Source organism: Phascolarctos cinereus, unplaced genomic scaffold (assembly GCF_003287225.1).
Source record: "Phascolarctos cinereus isolate Bilbo 61053 unplaced genomic scaffold, phaCin_HiC Scaffold_2;HRSCAF=192, whole genome shotgun sequence".
Taxonomy (NCBI): Eukaryota; Metazoa; Chordata; class Mammalia; order Diprotodontia; family Phascolarctidae; genus Phascolarctos; species Phascolarctos cinereus.
This window is the reverse complement of record NW_027555625.1, coordinates 409,957,890-409,980,841: the sequence shown is the minus strand read 5'-3', so window position 1 is coordinate 409,980,841 and position 22,952 is coordinate 409,957,890. Positions and strand designations below refer to the sequence as shown.

Sequence of the window (22,952 nt, the reverse complement as noted above, 5' to 3'; positions counted from 1 at the left end):
CAATGCTTTTGCACATCATCAAAGGCATGGGGACAGGAAACAAAGTTTCTCTTCTGAGAGTTATAATCTCTTCCTTCTTTTTTTTCCCTACGGGTCAACAAAACACGCCTGGATTTTTCTACTACTCTCTGGTGGCTTTATGCGAAACCCTGTTGGGATTTAATTAGTTAAACCCCAACAAGTTTTAAATAAGGTATTAATTAGTTACCAATTTCTATCCATTTTTAGCCTCGTCTCTCTAGGGATTTCAAAAATTATTTTCTAAACTTTTAGAAGTCATTTTGATGGATTTTTATGTTCTTTATTGAGCTATATACTTCCATGAAAATGCACATATGTGGGTTATGTCTGTCTATTCCCCTCTCTTAAAATTGCCAGTTCATTAGAATTCAGTCCACAAAGCATCCTGCTGTTCATTGCTGAAAAGCTCTTGAAATAAGTGAATACTGGGGCTTCAGCAATCCCTCAATCAAGACAGTGCGGTATAGTGGCTGGAGAGCCAATCTTGGAATCAAGAAGATCTGGATTCACACATTAACTGTATAATCCTGGGCTCGTCCCTTAATCTCTCAGTGCACCAGGCCTCTGTCTACCACTCTAAATTGCAGAAAATGGGTTCACTTCCATTGGTAGAAGGAGTTCTTCAAACCAATAAAATCATGAGCTTGGTTCTTAAGTGAATATTTTGTTATTTCAAGTACTGATGGGAGATGAGCTACCAAATCACTGCAGCTACTTTGTCTCCCAAGTGACTATAGATACTCTCGAAGAGGAGAGGCGGAGATCAAGGTCAGCATGAGTTATTGACTTGTTGGTACTCTCTAGGATTTTGTTGTGAGATGTACTTAACTTAGTTAAAAGCTAATATTTTAAAGTCTTCCTTCAATGCTTCATAGTGGCTCAGAGCTGATCATGGGCTTTATAGAGGGTTTTCCAAGAAAATATAAGCACTAGCTGCTCCCACCAAGCTATAAAGGTTTTGAATGTGGGCCTGGCAAAATACTGTTAGTTTATTGTCCAAAAACCAATACTATCTAAGTACAGAAAGGCAAAACTTCAGAGGGTTCAATTCAATTCAATAACCATTATCTTAGTGATTATGTCTAGCTCAGTTCCCTCATTTTATTCATTTGTCCTAACCCTTCTCTCTTCTCTCTCCACACTCTCTTGATGATGTTAGCTCCCACAAATTTAATTGTCACCTCTATGCAGATGTCTCTCAGATCTGTAGATCCAGCCTTTGTCTCTGTCCTGAGCTGCAATCCAGAGCAAACTTTCTGCTGGACAGTTCCTCTTGAACATTCAATCTTAACATGTTCAAAGTAGAACTCATCATCACCTATCTCACAGGGTTGTTGTAAGGGTCAAAGGCGTGAACACATATAAAGCACTATATAAATGGTAGCTACTGTTTTTGCTGTTTTCTTTCTCTTTCAACCAATCCATCCTCTTAAATTTTCTATTTCCAGGAAGAATATCACTATCCTTAAGCCACCACCACCCCCATATCTAATAACTTGCCAAATCTTACTGATTAAACCTCTACAATATCTCTCACTCTTCTTTCCATCTACACAACCACCACCCTCTTTTAGGCCCTCAGTACCTTACCTGGATTATTGCAACAATCAAGATTCTTCCTTTCCCAATTCATCACCCACACAGCAATCTGACTGTGCCACTCAAGAAGCTCTTAGTGGCTTCCTATTACTTCTAATATAAAATATAAACTTCTTAGTTTGGCATTTAAAGCTCCTCCAATAGAAGTCTAACCTACCTTACATTACACAGTGTCCCAGGCTCTATGATCTAGACAAAGTGCCCTAAGTGCTAGCTCCCTGTATGTCTTCCAAAGTCTTTCCCCTCTACCTTTGCACATGCCGTCCTTTCTACTTAAAATGCTCTTCCTCATCTCTACTTTATAGGCAAAATTTCTTCATTTCTCCTTACCTTTTATCAGACTACAGCTTCCTGTGTTAGCACAGAAGCAATGTGCTTTTGTGAAGATAGCAAGTGGTCTGGGAATCATACTTTAATCCTGAATCTGCTACCAACTGCATATGTGACATTAGGTACATCATTTTGCCTCTAGGGGCCTCAGTTTCCTCATCTTGAAAATGACAGGGTTGAGCCAGATAATCTTTAAAAACCCTTTCTTGCCCTGACATTTTGATTTATGTTGCAAGGCTCTGTTCTGACATTCTAAGTTTTATGTTTTAAGGTTCAGTCCAGCTCGAATATTATCTCTTTTATGTTTTACCATGCCTTCTAACTCTGACTTCTTTATTTTATGCTCAAGTATCTTCTGGCTTTGATGTCCTATGTTCAGTGTCTCCAGGCTCTCTAAAAGAATGCCAAAAGATAAATCAGACAAAGGAGGATGTAACTTTCTCGGAGGATGGTTAAGGAAGGCTTTAAAGACAAGAGTGTGACGATCACGTATAAGAACCTGAGAACAGCTGAACTAATTATAGTGTAGGAATGTGATGTAATATTATTATATCATCAGAAATTATTAATATAAGGAATTCAGGGAAACATGGGAAGACCTTGCAGTATGGTGGGAAAAGTATTGTATTTAGAGTTAAGGGGCCTGGGGGTAAATTGGAGATTTGTCCCTTATAACCTATGAGACCTCGCACAAGTCATGTCACTGCTCTGGGACTCCGTTTCTTTTTTTCAACTTAATGAGATTAGACCAGGCAACCTCTAAGGCCCTTTCTAGCTCTACACCATCTGTAATGCTGTGACTTGTATCCACTGATGCAGAGTTAAGTACAAAGTCAGGAGAACAATGTGCACAGCTACAATAATATAAATAAAAACAGCAGTAAGAGGCAGGCAAAATTGGTTAATTGTAAGGACTGATCTGGGCCTCACACGGCAAAACATATTTCTATCCTCTTGGTCAAGAGGCTGGGGCCTGCAAATAAGAAAGACTGAATTTTGTCAGACAACATCACTCAGTTGGTTTTGTATACCTTTTTTTTGTTTAATGTTACAGGGGACAGATGAAAAGTGACTCTGATTGAAAAATAAAAGGCCTCCACAAAATCAAAAAATGAAACAAAAGGAGGGGGTCAGCTAGATAATTTCTGAAGTTTTGTTCCAGTTCTGATAATCCATGTTCTATGTCCAGCTCTTACATTCTATGTTCTAAAATCCTTTCTGAGTCTAATGATCTACTAATTATTAAAAGATTGAGACCCAAGGGTCCTTTGCTTTAAAGATAATGTTGGATTTAACAAGAATCTCATCTAAACATTGATTGAGTTCTACATGAGAAAAATCTAGGCTTATTTTCTCCCTTGTGGAGAATGTTTCATTTTAATTAACAACAACAAAATCCAACATATTTTGCTTTTCAACAGCCCATTAGTGAAGATAAGGTTGCCATAAGAATCCAATGAGATCACCTGATGAAATGCAGCAAGAAACAGCCAGCCAGAATCACAGAATGCGTTGTCATTCATATTTTAAATACAATCATAGCCAGAAGTAAAGTAATAAAAGTTAAACACTATTATGCTTTCCTGCCACAAACAGCACATGCAGAACAATTTCATCAATACCAGATAATAGATATGCACATAACCAGCGGGAGGGATTGTTAATAACATGCCTAAAATATGCATCTAAATGAAAGCGCAGAGTAATAAAAACCCAGCACAAAAGGTAATAAAATATAATCTGTTATCTGGGTTCATTTCTGTCAGCAAATAGAAGACTATGAATGTAATATGGCACAGAGAATTTTAGGGGAACCAGGTGGAGAGAAAGCTATAAATTACAGCCATCCTCATTACAAACGTGGCAGTGGGTTTGTGCAATTAATGAGAGAATGACATCAGCATAGTTTGGAGCTAAGAGGTATAGCATGAGGACACATTTTAAACAAAGAAAAACAGCTTGAAAATGAAGCAGGCCATGATCCTGCATTATATAAGAGGAACTTATCAACCAGCCAGCCATGGGAAACCTGTGTGGAACCTTAAAAATGAGCATGCTGCTGGAGTTTCACTGGACAGGTTACCACAATCAGGAAAGGTGGAACACTGAGCTATGGGACTGGGAAGGCGGCAACTGCTGCTAATAATCCTGATGACGTGCCCACTTCTCTGAGGCTTTGAGGTTGCCTACAGCCAGCAGACAGAATTAAGGAGAGGCCAGGCCTCTAGACTCCCACTAGACTGGCTCTTATACTGTGGACATGGAATAGACTAGGTTGAAAGAAGGAGCGAGAGAGCTCATTGACAGAGCAGTGACACTTGGGGAATCTGGATGGACAGATTCCTGTTGGAATACACAGAGAAAATCAAGGAGCAAGGGGTGAAAGTTACAAGGAGACACATTTAGGCTTGTGGTTAGAAAAAAAAAGTTTCTAACAATGGGAGCTAACCCAAAAATGACTGCCTTGGGAGCATTCAAATTCTCCTCACTGGAGGTCTTCAAGCAAAAGCTAGTGAAACTTTTGTTTGGATAGCTATTGGATAGGTTTGGATAGAGTAGACATTTTTACAGATGCTAGTCAGCCTGATGGCCACGGAGGCTCCTCTGACTATGAAATTCTGTGATTCGGTGAACCTCAGTGACTTTTCCCCATGTTTGTGTCCCACTGTGTTTGATGCATCCCTGGAAAACTCTTGCATGAGAAGCTTCTTGAAGTCACTGACGTAACACTGAAGGGGTGGAAAATATTGACTTTGTCACAAGATCAGCAGTCATTAACTCCTTGACCAACCTTCCATACCCTCCTTGGAGTCTCTTGGGAAGACTTGGGTCAGGGAATATGGGACTTTGGTGGTCAGTGGTCACAGGACCCTAACAAGACTTTTAAAGCATCTGTTCTGGTTGGGTGCTGATAGGAGGACACAGAAAGCTTCAAGGGGATATGCAAAAGCTTGTACTTTGATGTATCCATAATCTTTTCGATGTGAGTGTTCTGTCTGCCTGCAGATAAGACGTGGATATCTCTTAGACTATGACATTTAGTCAGGTGGGCAGCTTATTAAGTTAGTTTATCATTAAGTCTACACTGATCAGGCACTGCAGATGAATGATGAACTGGACTTAGAGCTGAATAGGAGGAAGATGGACTAGGTTGTTTTTAACGACCCTAACATGATCCCATGTTTTAATAGCAATATTCTCTTGGTAACATTATATAACTCTCAGTCATGGGATATAGTAATGATCTCTTTAAACAGCCAAAATTGAAGGTGATCCTAAGGGGAACAGGGAGATGCATTGTGACTGCTATGTTTGTGAATATGCCTGGTATATATTACTAATGAGATCAAAACCTAGTGCCTCCTTAATCTATGCAATCAGATTGATTAGATCTTCTATATAAGATCTATCCAACATGGTGGGATCCTTTATCTTTTAACATTAAATGAGTACATTTTTAACATTAATAAGCACAAATCTACCACTTGGGACACCCATCTGTTATCTTTAGTACAATAGAAAGAATGCCAGCCTTTGGTTAAGAGGTGCAGGGTTTAAATCCAGATCTGCTACTAACTACCTGTGTAACTTTGGGTGAATCACTGCATATCTCTAGGGCTCAGTTTCTTCACCTATAAAATAAGGGGTTGGACCCCTCTAAAGGCCCTTCCACCTTTAACTCTGTAAACCTTTAACAATCATGCATTTCTTTAATTTTATATGTATGTATATATATATATATATATATGTATATATATATATACACATATATATATATGTATATGTATATATGGCCATTTCATGTACACAAATCATTGGTAGACTAGAGCCTACTTGGACCTACCATGCATCTCTCCATTGCTCTTAGAACCATTTGAAATGTTGACCTAAGTGGTCATGATCAATCAGTCTGGCCCAACTGAAATAACTAACCAGTTGTTACTCCTGGATACCTTTATCAGGTGAGAAGATCTCTAGGGGATCAGTCAAGGCTATTAGACAAGATGTGAAAAGTCCCCAGTCGTTGTCAAATGAGTGAAATCCTTGAGAAATGGGTGATACTGCACAGGAAATGGTTTTGGACTAGCTGAAGACAGTTGGTCACACCCTGTCAGTCTCATATAAAATATTAAACCAATTCAGACTCTTCTGGACAGCAAAGAGATGAGAACAGCTCCATCCAAGTTCATAAGAGTGACATTTGAAAACTTGGGCCTCATTCATGTCATAATTTTGAACCATACCTTAACCACATTTTTCATTATCTTCCCCTATATTCAGTTTCACATCAAAGTTCCATTAAAGGGTATCAAAATATATGTTGAATTGGTTTGGAACCTCTTGTTAAATTCTTGGAATTTTTCTGCTACTTTATGCTCTGCAATAGATACTGGCACCAAAGAGGCAATTACCTTCAAAGTAGAGTGGTTTTTGGTTTTGGTTTTTTTGGGGCCTAGTTCAAATCTGGCCTCAGGCATTCACTACTTGTGTGAACTAGGGCAGGTCACTTAACCTCTATCTACCTCAGTTTCCTGATCTATTAAATGGGAATCATACTAGCACATACCTCCCAGGACCACTGTGAGGATCAAATGAGGTAATAATTGTAAAGCACTTAGCACAGTGCCTGGCATGTAGGAGGCATTATATACATGTTAGCTAGGAGTAATAGCAGTAGTTGTAGTAGACCTGGTACATAGTAGGCACATGATAAATGCTTGTTTGCTTATTATGAGCTCTGAAAAATGAAGAGACCATGTGTCCTATGGAGGGAATCTTCTGGATGCCTTGGTACATCTGATGAAACCGACACTGTCAACTCCTTTATTTGCCTATTTGAGCAGAACCAGTGAAATATGTGTATCTGTTTTCATTCAGTTACAATTTCTTTATGTCTTCTGGTTTCATTTATAATGAGAATATCAGTCTTGTTAGGGCTCAGTTCTACCAGTAGCATATCAACTCACTGGTCACTGGACAAAGGTTTCACATTCAGAATGCCAGTATTAAATTAATGCTGATGGACTGTCTAAAAGCTGTGATTTTTTTTTCCCCCAAGCACTGCCTATTTCATATTTGGCCACACCATCGCTATGAGTGCACATGTGAGAAGCAGTGTGGAGTAGTGGAGAGTTAGAATCAGAAAAACCTGACTTCCAGTCTTGTCTGGGACATAATACTTGCCACGTATGTGACACACTTAAACATTCTCAGGCTCAATTTTCTCATCTGTAAAGTGTGGGCAATGAATGATACCTGCAGTACTCACCTCACAGTTATCATGAGGTTCGAATGAGATATGTTATAGTTATATAACACTTTAATTTTTATATATATATATATATATATTATATATATATATATATATATATATAAAGTACATGTAAAGCACTCATTTATCAAATGAGATAATTTGATCTCATTTGAAAATATATGAGGGGGCGCAGCTAGGTGGCACAGTGGATACAGCTCTGGCCTTGGAGTCAGGAGGATCCAAGCTCAAATCCAGCCTCAGACACTTGACACTTACTAGCTATGTGACCCTGGGCAAGTCACTTAACCCCAACTGCCTCACCCAAAAAAAAAAAAAATATATATATATATATAATATGGATATGGATATATGTGTATGGATATGTGTATGGATATGTACATATGTGTATGTATATGTATATGTGTGTGTGTGCATGTGTGTGAGTGTGCGTGTGTGTGTGTGTACATATATATGTTAAGGGCACTGCAAATGTTAAAAGTATTATATAAATAACAAGGATGACAGTGGGAGTGGGGGTGGGGAGGCAGAATAGGAATAAGAACCATTTTGTATCTACCTCTGTTTCACGGGCTGCCATTTTAACAATTTACATCACCTAGAGGCTGAAGTGACCGTGTTGTGCCTCTCTGTGCCCATCTAGGCTGCTCCTCAGGCAGCAACACAAGTCTATCACTTGGACATTCCCCAAAGGCATTCTTGCTTGGTACAATCTACCAGGCTTCATCAACCAGGGGTCACTCACTTTCAAGCTTAAAAAAGGGATGGAGTAAGGCTTTAGTGACAAGTGGGGTTAATCACGCAAAATAAAATAGGAGAATGGGGTCAAGGAGCAGAGGGATTTAAAAACACAAGGCAGAATTCCACCTTTGGTTTTCATCGAAGCAAAGTCTCATAGGAAAGAATACATGGATAAGTATCTACAGATGGCTTCTATTAAATGTCTGCTCTAAGGACTCATCAAAGCCTGGAATTTTGACTACCAAGTCAGCAGAATACAACCTCTGGCCCATCTTAACAAGCCACAAGGCCTTCAGGAATGGTCCTGACACATGACTCCGCATCTGCCCGCAGAAGAGTATAGCGAAGCACGCAGAGACTCCTCCTCAGCAATCTGCCCATTCGGCCCGGGTTCTCGGGCCACAGTCTACATCATGATAAGGTAGGGACCCAGGATGCAAGCTGTGCCTCCCTCCCTGAACTGAAGACGTAGGGGACAACTGGGGTGGGATATTTCCCACACTTTCAGACAGGGTCACGGTGCCACTGCCTTTTGCTGACCCGCCCTTTTTAAATATTCACTTTTCCTGGCTTTCCTGAATGCTGCTCCCCTTCGTCTTCTCGCCGTGCCTCAGCCACAGCTCTCCACTTCCCAACACCGCGCCGTCACAGGAGAGGCTCCCCCCGCGTCTGGAACGCACTCCCTCTTCACCTCTTTCTCTTCCAATCCCTAGCTTCCTTCAAGAGTCGACACAAGCCTTTCTCCATGAAGAAGTCTTTCCTGACCCCCCAGGCGCTAGCGCCCTCCCTACCCCCAAACAGCCTGGCGTCTAGCTTGCACCTTCCTGTATACGGCCGCGTCTCCCCCTCATTCGACTACACTCCTCAAGCAGAGACTCGTTTTCCCTTGTGATCTCAGCACCTAGTTCAGCGCCTGGCATAAAGAAAGTGCTTACTAATGCTCATTAACTGATTTATTTTTTTCTTCCTTTTTAAGATATTTAACATTGCTTCCGCTTCCGGAAGCCAAGATGGCGGAGTAAAAAGGTAGTCACCCTCACCCTCCCCCCATCAACCTCTGAACACCCAGAAAATATCACCCCAGAAAAAACCCTAGAACAGCTGAACCCGAAGAAAGACGGGGAGCAGCAGAGCAGCAGCCCAGCGTCACTTTAGCACACCAGCAGGAGATCCTGGTGACTCAGCATTCTACAGCACACAGGTCTCCCAGCGCCTCAGCAAAAAGAAGGGAAGCAGCACTGCCAAGGGCCCAGGCAGATAAACACCCTGCAGCATTCATCTGAAAGGAGCTGAAGAAAGCAACCTAGAGTCCTACTAAAGCTCCAGCCTTGCTGACTGCAGCCCAACACCAGGTAAGCCGTCAGAACCCTACAGCCCCCAACTGCCAACCAGGAGGAGATCCTGAAGCCCAGGTGGCAGAGCAGGCAAACACCAACACCTGGACCTCCCAGTGCCTCAGTGAGGGCGGGGAACCGCTGGAAATCAGCTCAGAAAACCACCAGGTGCCTCGGCATTCTACAGCAAAGGAGCCTCCCAGTGCCTCAGCAGACCCTAAGGGAGGCAGCACTGCAAAGGGCCCAGGCAGATAAACACCCTGCAGCACCCATCTAAAAGAAGCGGAAGAAAGCTAAAGGAAAGGAAAAGCAGGCAACCTAGAATTGCCTGAAAGTTCCAGTCTTGCTGATTCCAGCCCAACACCAGGTAAGCTGCCAGAACCCTACAGCCTACAACTGCCAACTTAAGAGGCCCCAGCACACAAAGCCAGTGACCAAGACCTAGGATCCCAACACAAGAAGCTTGGGTCAGTGCCCTCTGTTCCCCAGCAGAAGAGATCAATCTCTTTAAAGGCCAGGGAATCAAGAAACACCATGAGTAAAAAGAAATGTACCATAGATTTATATTATGAGAAGAGTGAAGATCAAGACAGAAATTCTGAAGAGGACAACATTGTCAACAAACCCACATCTGCAACATCAAAAAGGACTATGAACTGGTCTGAAGCCCAAAAAACCTTCTTAGAAGAGCTCAAGAAGGATTTTAAAAGTCAAATGAGAGAGGTAGAAGAGTCCTTAAAAAATACAATTGGCCAACTGGAAAAAAGTGCACTGAAGAAAACAAATCCCTCAAAAAAAGGTATTTATTATACAACACGATAAGAGAAGAGAAAGGGACATATTTAGAAACGAATGTCTGAATGTCAGAAATAAAAGGACAAAAGGAATTGCTAAGACAATTTTAAAAATAAAAACAGAGGAAGTTCTTCCTCAAAAAAAAAATTAGTTCAATTTGTAATTACTTATATGTTGTAAAAATAAGGACATTATTAAATCTCTTTCTCTTTCCTCTATGACTATGAATTCTTTTCTATGATGTGCATGTTCTCCTCTTTCTGGATTTTAGTTTTCCCATCCTGAAGATGAAGGGATTTGACTGAATTAAAGTTCCCCAAACTCTGCTTCTCAGAAGACTTGGGAAAATTGTAATGCTAGTCATAAAATAGTAAGTGTGTGCTTTTTAAAATTTCTGCACTACAACATCAACAGAGTAAAGACCTCCCAGTATGTAAAACCCTTCCACCAAGCAGATCTATAATTCTTCTGTAATTTATAATCTGAGAAAGTTGACTTGAGCACTCAAAGATAAGTAACTTGATCCTGGTAATACAGATGGTACATTATATGGTGGGGATAGGAGGACTTTCTGACTAAAAGATCAGCTTGCCATTTACTGCACTGTAAAATTTCCTGAACTTCCATTCTCCTCAAGAAACAGCATTCCTTCTCTACTACCCCATAACCATGACCCTAATGCCTGGGTTAGCATTTATGTGTTTTGTTAATACACTTTAGGCTTCAAAATATTCTGTGGAAAAATTTGATAGAGCACCAGCCCTGGATTCAGGAGGACCTGAGTTCAAATCCGGCCTCAGACACATAACACTTACTAGCTGTGTGACCCTGCGCAAGTCACTTAACCCCACTGCCTAACCAAAAAAGAAAGAAAGAAAGAAAGAAAGAAAGAAAGAAAGAAAGAAAGAAAGAAAGAAAGAAAGAAAGAAGAAAGAAAGAAAGAAAGAAAGAAAGAAAGAAAAGAAAGAAAGAAAGAAAGAAAGAAAGAAAGAAAGAAAGAAAGAAAGAAAGAAAGAAAGAAAGAAAGAAAGAAAGAAAGAAAGAAAGAAAGAAAGAAAGAAAGAAAGAAAGAAAGAAAGAAAGATCTGAGACTGGTTTTGGTGGTCTCTAAGGTCCCTTCCCACTCTCAAAGGATAGTGTGAGCAGGGACTGTGATCTTACACAGAGGCAAAAAAGGATAGTAGATGACATGCTAATTTAATTAGTTTTACCACCTCTCCAAATAATCATTAATTATCAGTGATAGTGCAGGCATACAAGGGCCACTCCTTAAAGATGAGAAACTCCCAATGTAGTTGATCAAAGAAGTCTGAACTATTGCCAGACTAAATTAAATTTACCTGATGCTATTCTCTTTCATATACTCCAGCTTCTACTTCTGTGAGACTGTTTACCATCCTCAGAGACTCCTGTTTTCACTGTGCTCTGTCTCCATTCCTTTTCTTATTGCATCCCCCATGCCTGAAATGGGCTGCCTTCCTCTGATCAATGTCTGTTAAAATCCCTCTCTTTCTACCTTCAAGACCTAAATACGATGCCATCTCTTCTGTCAAGCCTTCCCTGGCATCCCCAGGTGAAAGCAACTTCTGTCTCACTCAAATTTCACACAGCACTCCGTCTCAATCTCCTCTTCTAACCTATATCTACTTTTTTATGACCAAATTGTCCTTGGTTCAATCCACTAAGCACTGATCTCTATCTATATGTCTCCCTGTAAGCACAAACTAAACACAGCAAAGACTCTGTGAACTTGTATTGAGCATTCCCCACGCCTACAATATTCTCCCTGTCTAAACCCTTCTCTTCCTTCAAGACATCACTCAGGTACTATCTCCTCTATTATTAAGTCTTCCCTCAGTTGAAACTAATATCTCCCTGCTCCTATTTCTCACAACCCTTTTCTGTGTCTCTTCATTGCTTCTGTCACAGGAACATAGGATTTAATGCTAGAAATACAAATTACTCTATCTGGCATTTAAAACCCTTTACAACCTGGCCCCAGCTTACCTTTCTGACTTTAAAATATAGTATACCTCTCTTACACTCTATGGTTTGGTCAAACTGGCCTCCTTGCCATTATTCATACATGACATTCACCTCTCCTCTCCCAGCCTTTGCAATGGCTGTGCCACTTGCCTGGAATTCACTGTCTCCTCACTTCCACTTCTTAGCATTGCTTCTATATGGAGCTCAGCTCAAGTAGTACCTTCTACATGAAGCTTTTCCTGATTTCCCTACCTGCTAGTGCTTCCCCCCATCCTCCCAAAATAATCTTGAATTTATGGTGTATATGCTTACATAAGTATATTATTTCCGCAGATAGAATGTAAGCTCCTTGAGGGCAAGGACTGTGTTTTCTTTTTCTCCTCTATGTTCAACACACCTAGTAAAGCACCTTAAACATACTAGATACTTAATTAATTGAAAAGATTTAGATATGATTCCCACACTTTACAGATAAGCAAAACTAAGTTAAAGGGCTTTCCCAAAGTCACATAGGTAATAAGCAGCAGGGTGCAGGATTTAAATCCAGGTCTTCTGACTCGAAATGCAGTGCTCTTACCACTATACCATATTATATTTATCTGCATACATGTATCCTTACTCCAACACCCACCCCTATATCTCCCCTTGCCATTACATTATAAACTCTTTGAAGGCAGGAATTGTTTCATTTTTTATCTATCCCTAGTGCCTTGTATACAGTAGGCATTTAATAAATGTTATTTGAACTGGACAGAAATGAATTGAATCTGTCATCCCTCCATAATCCTCCATCATTCTGGAATCTTCAAAAAGAAACTTCTAAGCCATCTTTTCCTCCCTTATATCTATCTAACCTATCACTAATCCTGTTGCTTTCTATGGCAATCATTAGCTTTCTCTACATCTATTAGCCACACTTATACCCAGATCAAGATCACATGCTTCCCAGCTGCCACTTTGCTGCCCACAAAAAAATCATTCCTTTCCTCCCTTCTTCCACTACACAAAGCCATAGTTCATTTCTCTGATTTCACAACCTAATAGTGAATTATGCAAATGTTAGCAAAGGATGATACAAAGGGTACAACTGAATGAGCTATGGCCTTGGATCTGAAAGCCTAAGTTCTAACCCCAGTTATGACACCTATTACTTATGTGACTGTGATCAAGGGACTTAACCTCCTTGGCCTCATTTTCCTCGTCTATAAAATGAAAGGGCTGGGCTGAAGTCCCTTTCCACTCCAGATCTACGATATTCCAATCCCATCATTCTCCAAATGGACCTCTATTCCTTAAACAACAATAGCCGAAAGACCCAATTTCTTCTTACCTTATATTTTTTTAAAATGTTTTGGTATGTCTGATAATCAAGAAATTTGTATTTGTCTTTCAGTCTTGATGTTGAAAATAGGTGATTAGAAAGCTAGGAGTCATGGAGGACAGAGGAACGTGAATTATTTCACCATGAGCACTCATTTTGCAAGTCAATAACTGATAGTCATATGTGGGTTTGCATATGACATAGCAAAGACCAACTATGAAAGTCTTCTTCAGTGTGGCATGAAGGTGACCCTAGAGACACACTACAGCAGATCCCAGCCAGTTGGAAAAGCTTCCAATAGATACGTCACCCAATGACCAACCGAGCAGAGTTTAGAGAGACTCAAGACTAGTGTGGCTACAGGATGATGACATCTTTAGCCACAGACACACTTGATGGCTAGGTCTTGTAATCTTGTCATACCTACACTGATAAAATGACCAACACCTAAAGTAGGAAAATGTAGGTGTTTATACACACACACACATAGCTCTTGAGTGTCTTTTGGAAAAAAAGAATCAATCACTATATAGGGAAGATCCATTCCTCCTTAACTCTTCTTCATTCTATACAAGTTAATTGGGAACTATAACCATCAAGGCTATAATTACAATGTAGGATAGTAAAGAAAGCAATGATTTTGGAATCAGAAGACCCAGATTTGAGTCCTAGCTCTGCCAGTAGTTAGATGACCATGGACAACTAGCTCTTCTGAGCCTCACTGTCCTCCTCTGTAGAATAAGGGTTTTGTAGTGCCTACCTTATAGGAATGTGAGAATCTAATGAGATAATGTAAACAAAGTGCTTTTGTAAAACCCTTTGTAAATGCCATCTATTTGTTATGACTATTAGGAAGAGGAGGGAAAGCTGGATGACCTTGAACAAGCCACTAGTTCCCTCTGGGCCTCAGTTTTCTAGTGTGTAAAATGAGGTTGTTGTGCTAATTGTTTTCAAAAACCCCTTTCCACTGGAACATTCTATGTCTTCACAAGTATCATAATCAAGCTGGGCGATGGTACCATAAGGACTGACAAATATGAAGAAATCAGAAAAACATGGTATGACTTACATGCAGTGACAGAGGAAGAGAAGAAAAAAATAGCCATAAGAACAATAGTACATGACAGCCACAATAATGTCAATGAGGTCAAATTTAAACATAACAAAATTCAAGTCAAATATGATAGATAAGTTTGGTGCCAATTCACCAATGCACACATACATACAGAAAAAGATGACAGTTCTTAAAGAAAACTTCGATGCCTCTGTCTTCAGCACCATCTATAAGGGGGCAGAGCCCAGAGCCATCCACACAGCCTTTCTACCCTCTGATGTTCACATATAGGTACATTAACTATTTTGCATTGATCTGTATATAGTTTGCTTTCTATATTTTTATTTGCATGTTGTCTCCACTGTCCAATTGTAAGCTCCTTGTGGGCAGGTACTGTCTTTTGTCTCTTTTCGTATCCCTATCACTTAAAACAGTACCTGGCCTATAGTAGGTGCTTAATAATGTTTACTGATGGATTGATAACATTTAGGGCTGTATTAAGGGCTGAATGTCTTATCTCTTATGTGAGTGAATAGCAGTTCAGAAGGCTTCTACCAGTGGGAAAAATAATAAACTTGGTTTTGGCAGTGTGACATCTCACCACTGTGGCAGTGGGAAAGGGGTTGGCCATGTGAAAAGAGAGAAGGGAAGTAAACATACTCAAAACATGGTACCTTAGGGAAGTCACAGAAGTCCAAATTATAGGATATTAAAGCAGGAAGAGACCTTCAGATGTTTCAGTCCCATTCCTTCATTTTACAGATGAAGAAACTAAGGGCAAGGGAAGGGAAGTGACCTAAGAGGTCATCTAGCTAATCAGTACAAAAACAAAACTTGAGCCCAAGGCTCTTTCTACTATCCCACTCTGCCTCATTGTTGAATGCATGAATGAATGAGCAAGGAAATATGGAAAATGGACTCAGTGTGTGAGTGAGAAATATGACAGGAGAGGATGTGGCAGGACCAAATTCTCTTACTCTTTTGTCTTTATCAATGAATCTAACATGGAGGACTTAAGGCAATCGTGGAAGGTAATCTTGATCATTTTGTGTCACATATGCCAAGGCCTGCTATTTTTGTATAGAGAAGCCAGAGCTGACTGTGTAGCCCATCTTACCTTTAATCTTTCTGTTACTCCATCAGTAAAACTGACTGTAAACTCAGCAATTTTTGGCACCCGGAGTTTTCCTTTATTCTTCTGGTCAGGCTGGTATTCTGTCCTTGTCTTCACAATCACCTGAAATATTTATACATCATTACTGTTTTTAGCTTTTCAGTAGGTAGTCACATTTTGCATATATTTGATCCAAAAAATAATTTATTTCTTTGATTGTCAGAATGTGCAAACAAAATGCAGAAAGAATAAATTGGAGATAATCAGCGGTGGAAAGGCACTAGCATTAAGGGGTATTGGGAAAGGCTTCTTGTTGAAAGGAGGATTTTCGCTGGGACTTGAAGGAAGCCAGAGAGGCCAGGAGGTGGAGACTGGGAAGGACAGCATTCTAGGAAAGAAGAAAAGCCAATGAAAAGGCATAGATTCAGATGAGGTCTCTCGCACAAGAAATTCAAGGAGGCTAATGTCAATTGATCACAGAATACATTGCAGGGAGTAAGATATAAGAACACTGGAAAGACATGAAGGGACCAGCTTTTCAAGAGCTTTGAATGCCAAAGGGTTTTATATTTGATCCTGAAGGTAATAGGGCACCACTGGAATTTATTGATTGGTGAGGGGGACATGGTCAGACCTATACTTTAAGATCAATTTACCAGCTGCATGAAAGATAGCCTGGAGTGGGGAGAGCCTTGAGGAAGACAGAGAGGAAGTGACAAGATCCTGCACTACAGTGGCAGCTGTCAGAGGAGAAAAAGTAGAGCATATAACAGATGACACCAAGGTAGAATTGACAAGACTTGGCAATGGGTTGAATGGGGAGGGGGAGGAGGAAGATAGAGTAAAGAATTAAGGATGACACTTAGGTTGCAAGCCTGGAAGACTGGGAGGATAGTATAATCAGCAATAATAGGAAATTCAGGAAGAGGAGAAGACTTAAAGAAAGATGGTGAGTTCAGCTGTAGACACACTGTATTTAAGATTTCTGCTGGACATGCAGTTTTTATCTGCAAAGTAGGGAGTTGGAGGTATGAGGTCAAAGAGGTCAAGAGAGAGGATCTGGGAACTGTTAGAATAAAGATGATAGTTGAATCCAAAGGAGCTGAAAACTTAGAATTAAGAAAAGGATGATCAGTGATGTGAAAGGCTGCAGGAAGGTAAAGAAGAATGAGAATTGATAAAAAGCCATTGAATATGGCAATTAAGATATCATCGGTAACTTTGGAAAGAGCTGTTTCAGTTGAATGATGAGATAGGAAGTTAGACTGCAGGGCAAGGAGAAAGTGAGAGAAATGAAGTGGGGGTACTTCTGTAGAGAGCCTTTGCTACTTCTTATGTAACTAAATAAGTTTAGCTTATCATTATAAGGGAGGAGAAATCTGAGACAAAAGTTAGACAGAATGAATGGATCAAGGTGGGGTTCTCTGAGGATTGGGGTTATAATGAATCGATGGGGGGAGCATCCTCCAACAACAAAGATCAGACCCGAACTGCAACTTCTAGTCTTAGACAGTTGCCTGGCATTCAATGACTTGCCCAGGGTCACACAGCCATTATGTCAGAGGAAGGACTCAAACCCAGGTCTTCCCGACTCTATACCATGCTGCTTCTCTCATTACTGTTGCTATTAGGACGATTTGCTACACAAGTAACTACATATAATAATTTCCAGATTCCAGGGAATGCTATTCAAGGCTAAGCTAACTATCCAAGTCTTAAGAGACATGAACAACTAGAATTATGTCCCTACCCTGTGGCCCCTACGGTTAAATGTAATTCAGTAAATATTATTATGCGCCTACTAGGCCACAGGAGATATGCAAAGCGTAGGTTAGATGTATTCCTTGGCCTCAGATAGCAAATAGGATATCAACGCAGATAACTGTAATGAAAAATGACACACAAGGGCAAGAGGAAGCAGCCAACAACAGCTATGTGAGAGGTCACTAATTCCTAATGGCTTCAAGAAGAGCTTCCTGCAAGTGGGGGCTTTTCTGCCGGGCTTCACAGGACGGACAGGAATTCCACAGTGTGGAAGGCTGAAAAAAAAGCAGTGAATTCGGAGTGAAAAGATCTTGGGGCAACATTCCAGCTCTGTGACTTACTGATTGTGTGACAGTGGGCAAGTTATTTCCCCACTCTGGGCCTCAGATTACTCACCCACAAAAGTTCAAAATTAAATTTTATCTCAGCCTCTTCCAAACCTAAAGCACCAAAGGAAGCTGAACTCATCCACTAAGAATTTATGCTAAATAACTCCATCTGGAACCTCAGTGCTGTTAAACAATGTATTCTTGCTTGTTGATTCCTTATCATAATCTCTAAAGTCTGTCCCAAGCCTTTTTTTCCTTTCTTCTTCCCCAAGTCTTACCTTCCCCCTAAACAACTCCCTTTATTTACAATGAGATGCATGAGAATATATGAGCTTTTCCAGCACCCCTCTCCCATTCCACAAAACTACACATCATTGTAGATATTTGTCCTCTGGTCAAAGAAGAAAAGACATTTAATGTAAAAAAAAAAAAGTTCATCAAGTACCTGCTGGACAGTGCAAGACACTGTTCAGGTGCTAAAGAAACAAAAACAAAACTGATACAGTTCCTTCTGTCACAGAGCTTACATTCCATTCGGAAAGGGGGGAGAAGAGTTACAAGATGCACGCAGATAAGTAAAAGGCACTTTGAGGGTGGAGAGAGAACTAACCATCAGCGCAGGTATGAATTCTCAGGAAAAGCTTCCTGTGGGAAATCGCAACTGAATGAGAGCTGAGGAAGATAAGGATTCAGAGAGGCGGAGGTGAGGAAGGAGGGAGTACATCCCTTTATGCTAAGGCCTGAACACAGGATGCGGAGTTCATCTACTAGACCAATTTTGGCCCAAAAAAACAGAATGCCTTCAGAGAAGTAATGTGAAATATTCTAGAAAGACAGGTTGGAGTCTGATTATGAATGACCTTTAAAGCCAGGCTTGGGGAGATGGGGGTGGGGAAGAGACACTGTATATTATATTTGAAGCAACAGTGAGCCACTAAAGACTTTTGAGCAGGTAAGTGACATGGTCAGACATATGGTTAGGAAAATGACTTAAGTAGCCACATGGAGGATGGACTAGAGAAGAAAAAGAATGAAATCCTAAGAGCAGTGACAAGGCCATGGTGAGAATCCAAGTCTGGAATCATAGGATCATGCACTTGATGATAGAAGAGACCTCACAGGCCCCCAAATCCACCCTCCTTTTATCATGAAGACCGAGTCTGATCAACTTCCTCAAGTCATTTACACAGATAATGAGTAGATGGGCTGGGATTAAAAAACATCTCCAAATTCCAAACCCAGTGTGCCGTTTGTTACATCATGATGCAGTATCCTGTGCTACGGGCCGTGTAAGGTGGGTGGCCATGTGAGGGGAGAAGAGGGAACAAACGTGGCAAAGGTAGAATCAACAAGGCCAGAAAATTAACGGGCTACGAGGCAGGAGGGAAAGGGGCGAGTCGAGGATGACCAAAAGAGCAGCTATATAGAGAGAAGTCCCTGGAAAGAGCCCGAGAGGACACTCGTGAATAATATGTGGGAGACGGACAACCGAGCAAAGGAGAGTGAGCAGAAATGGTCCTACAGGTAGAAGAATAAGGAAGAGCAATGTCACTGAAGCCAAGGAAGAGAGAACAGGGGCAGCAGGCTGGTAAGGGAGCAAGTGAAGGGAGTGGTCAATAGTGTCAAAAGCTGGAGAAAGATAAGAAAGTCAAGAAGAAGACAAAGTTCTTGGATTTAGCAGTGAACGAATCACTAGTAATATTGAAGAATGTAGTTTCAAATAAGTGGTGAGGTCAGAAGAATGTAAGAGTTCAATACAGAAATACATTCAATTCAGCATGGAAATAGGAAGGAACGAGGAGACGAAAGAGTAAAAGGGAGGGATGTATTCAGGGAAGGGGCAGCAAGATGGCTCAGTGGATAGAACACTAGGCCCGGAGTCAGGAAGACTATTCCTGAGTTCAAATCTGGCCTCAGACGTTTATTAGTTGTGTGACCCTGGGCAAGTCATTTGCAAGCGTTTGCCTCAGTTTCCTCACTTTTAAAATGAGTTAGAGAATGCAATGGCAAAGCACTCTAGTATCTTTGCCAAAAACAAACAAACCAAAACCAAAATCCAAATGTGGTCACAAAGAGTCAGTCACAACTCAACAACAACAACAACAACAACGCATCTTTAGGAAAAGATAAGTCACAAGCAAAACAAACTCCAACTTCAGGTGATGGATCATGTAGGGCAGGGTTGGAGGGCAGGAGGAACTTAAAGGGTGTTAAGAAAGGGTGAGTCAAAATAACCTTGAATATAAGCTCATGATAATCGTTTGTCGGGAGGCACTAGTTGGTAATGGAAAGATTAAGAGATCAGAATTCAAATCCTACCTCCTACATTGACTAATCACGTGAACATTGGCAGATAAAGGGTACATATGTGCCGGGGAAGGGAGGATGATGGAGCCGCAGACTGCATCAAGGACAAGTCACTAGTTCTGCGCACACGACCTCTCATTCATCATCCTTTATTGTATGAAGAGGATATGGCGACCAAAGAGAGGAAAAAGTGTCAGAGAACAAGATACAAGAAATACACAGTTAACCATCCTCACCACGACCATGAATCAGATGAACTCAATCATCAAAGTGGAATGGGTAGCAGAACATACTACAAAGTAGAATCAAACAATACGTTTTTTGTAAGAAACACACTGAAAAATAAACAGAGCTTATGTAGCACACTGAATACAGATATAAATAATAGGTATAAGGAAAACTATTATGCTTCAGTTGTAACTTTAAAAAAAAAGTTGGGATAGTAATCATAATCTTGGACAGGTCAAAGGAAAAAGCAAACAGTGAAAAGAAATAAACAGGAAAATTACATATGATTGAAGGTAAGATAAATGTACCCAATGGTATAGCGTCTAAGTGCTTAAAGGTTAAAGAAATTTTAGGAAAAAATAGTAAAATGATAGTAGTGGAGAACATCAATATACCTTTTGTCCAATTACATAAAATAAAAAGGAACAAGAAAGGACTTAAAGGCCTGAAAAGAATTTTAGAAAAGCTAGAAACAATAGATCTTTGGTGATTTCTAAATGGAAAGGGAAAGAAGGGCACATAGTTAATAGTTGTCTATTTCCCTTCTACAAACTGATCATCTATTAGGACATAAAAACTTCAGACACTGGCAGAAAAGCAAAGATGTTAAACATATCCTTTATCGACCACAATGGCATAAAAATTATGAAGCAAAGGGCCACAGAAGAGAGAATTAAAAATTAATTGGTAACTAAATAACTTAATCACAAAGAACTGGCAGGTCAAAGGATAAATATAGAAGTGATAGACAATTTCATCAAAGAAAATAACAACAATAACACAACATATAAAAATTTGTTGGATGCAGGCAAAGCAATCCATAGTAAGAAATTTATATCCATAAACTCTTTAATCAACAAAAGGGAAAAATGACAAATTAAGGAAATTGGGCATTGAACAACAACAAAAAAAAAGCCCTAGAAAAACAACAAATTTAAAAATCCAATTAAGCACCAAAATAGAAATTTGAAAAAATTAAAGAACATGCTAAAAAAAAAAAAACTGAGCTAGTAAACAGAAGCAGAAACTGTTATCAAGTAGATAATCAAATAGATAAAGCATGGGGTAATTTGATTTTTTAAAAGAGGAAAACCAAATTACAACTATAAAAATGGAAAAAGGATATTCACAACAAATAAAGAAGAAATCAAGGATATTATTGGAAAGCAGTTTTATCCAGTGATATGCCAATTAAACTGACAACTTAAATGAAATGACTAAATATTTACAAAAATATAGAATAATCAGATGAACAGAATAAAAAATAGAGAATTCAAATAGCCTACTCTCAGAAAAAAAGAAATTGAACAAAAATAAATGAATTCAGAAAGGAAAAAAATACCAGAACTACATAGATTTTGGTGAATTCTTTCAAACATTTAAGGAAAAATTATTTCCAATATTACATAAATTGTTCACAAAAGTAGAAAAAAAGATCTTTCATATTCATATTCAGAAAAAAAACTTCTGACAAAATATAACACCCTTATCTGTTAAAAAAAAATAAAAACATTATTACATGAAGAAATAGACTCGTCATAAAAACTAACAACCATAAGCAAATGTAATAGGGATAAACTAGAGGTCTTTCCAGTAAGAGCAAAGGTAAAGCAATGATGGCTATTACCACCATTACTATCTGATACAGTGTTAAAAATGTTAAGTATAGCAATAAGGCAATAAAGAGAAAGTAATGGAACAAGCACAAGCAAATAGGAAGCAAAACTATACCTTTTCACAGATGACACAGCGTTCTTAGAGAGCCAATTACTATTGATTGAAACAATAACTCCAGCAGTGTTAGAAGATACAAAATTAATTCACATAAATTTTCAGTATTTCTAGACATTGCAAACAAAACCCAACAGAAAGAAAAAAAGACAGATGCCACTTAAAACAACTACAGAACCAGGCAGGGTGGTGAACACCTGTCAACCTGGCTCCTAGGGACGATGAGGTTACCAGATCTTCTGAACTCGAGTTCTGAGCTGTGATGAGCCCCACACCACACTTTCTTGGTTCTCCTTCTACCTGTATAATCATTCCTTCTCTGTTCCTGTCTATGGCTGCCTAATACCTTCTCAGCCTTTTAAAATGGATGTTTCTCAAAATCCGTCCTTAGTCCTCTTTATTCTCTACACTGGCAATCTTCATCTACCTCTTTGTATTTGATGACCCTAAAATCCATCTATTCAGCCCTAACACCTCTTCTGAGCCAGACCAGTACATCTAGCCATCGATGCCTCCTCCTCAATTGGGTCCCAAATTACACATTATTATTTTTACCACTAGAACTGTTCTACCTAAAAGAAGTAGGACTCTACGTGCCACCATTCTTTTAGTCTGTCATATTTACAATTTTGAGGTTATTTTTTACTCTTCCCTCTCCCTCACCCTTCAAGTGTGTTAGTCCACTCCACCTTTGCAATATCCTTATCATCTGTTCCTTCCTCTCTATTCTTGTTTCTACTACCCTAATACAGGCCCTCCTCACCTGTTTGCCTGTACGATGTATATAGTGAGGTCTACATGCTCCTAACAGTCCTACCTTCCTACCTTCTTCTATTTTTCCCCCTCTCCAAACTTTCCTTTATATAGCTGCCAAATAAATCTTCCTAATGCATGAATCTGAAGTCCACTATTGTAGAGGGCTTGTACTGATGGGTTTGAGAATTTAGGCCAGGCAGGTTTTACCTGCAGCCTGTCCTTAGTCTGAGGGCCACCTAAGTCAGAACGTAGGCTCTCCAAGCCCTCCCT

The 22,952-nt window shown here is 39.9% G+C and overlaps 1 protein-coding gene across 1 annotated transcript in view; it reads right to left on the bottom strand.

Annotated features, from left to right (window-relative positions):
- NSG2 (neuronal vesicle trafficking associated 2) overlaps positions 1–22,952 on the bottom strand; it is a 70,919-nt gene that overhangs the window by 31,496 nt on the left and 16,471 nt on the right. Inside the window, exon 3 of the mRNA XM_020969159.2 lies at positions 15,571–15,690. Coding sequence (XP_020824818.1) covers positions 15,571–15,690 — 120 coding nt within the window. The remainder of the gene's footprint in view (positions 1–15,570; positions 15,691–22,952) is intronic.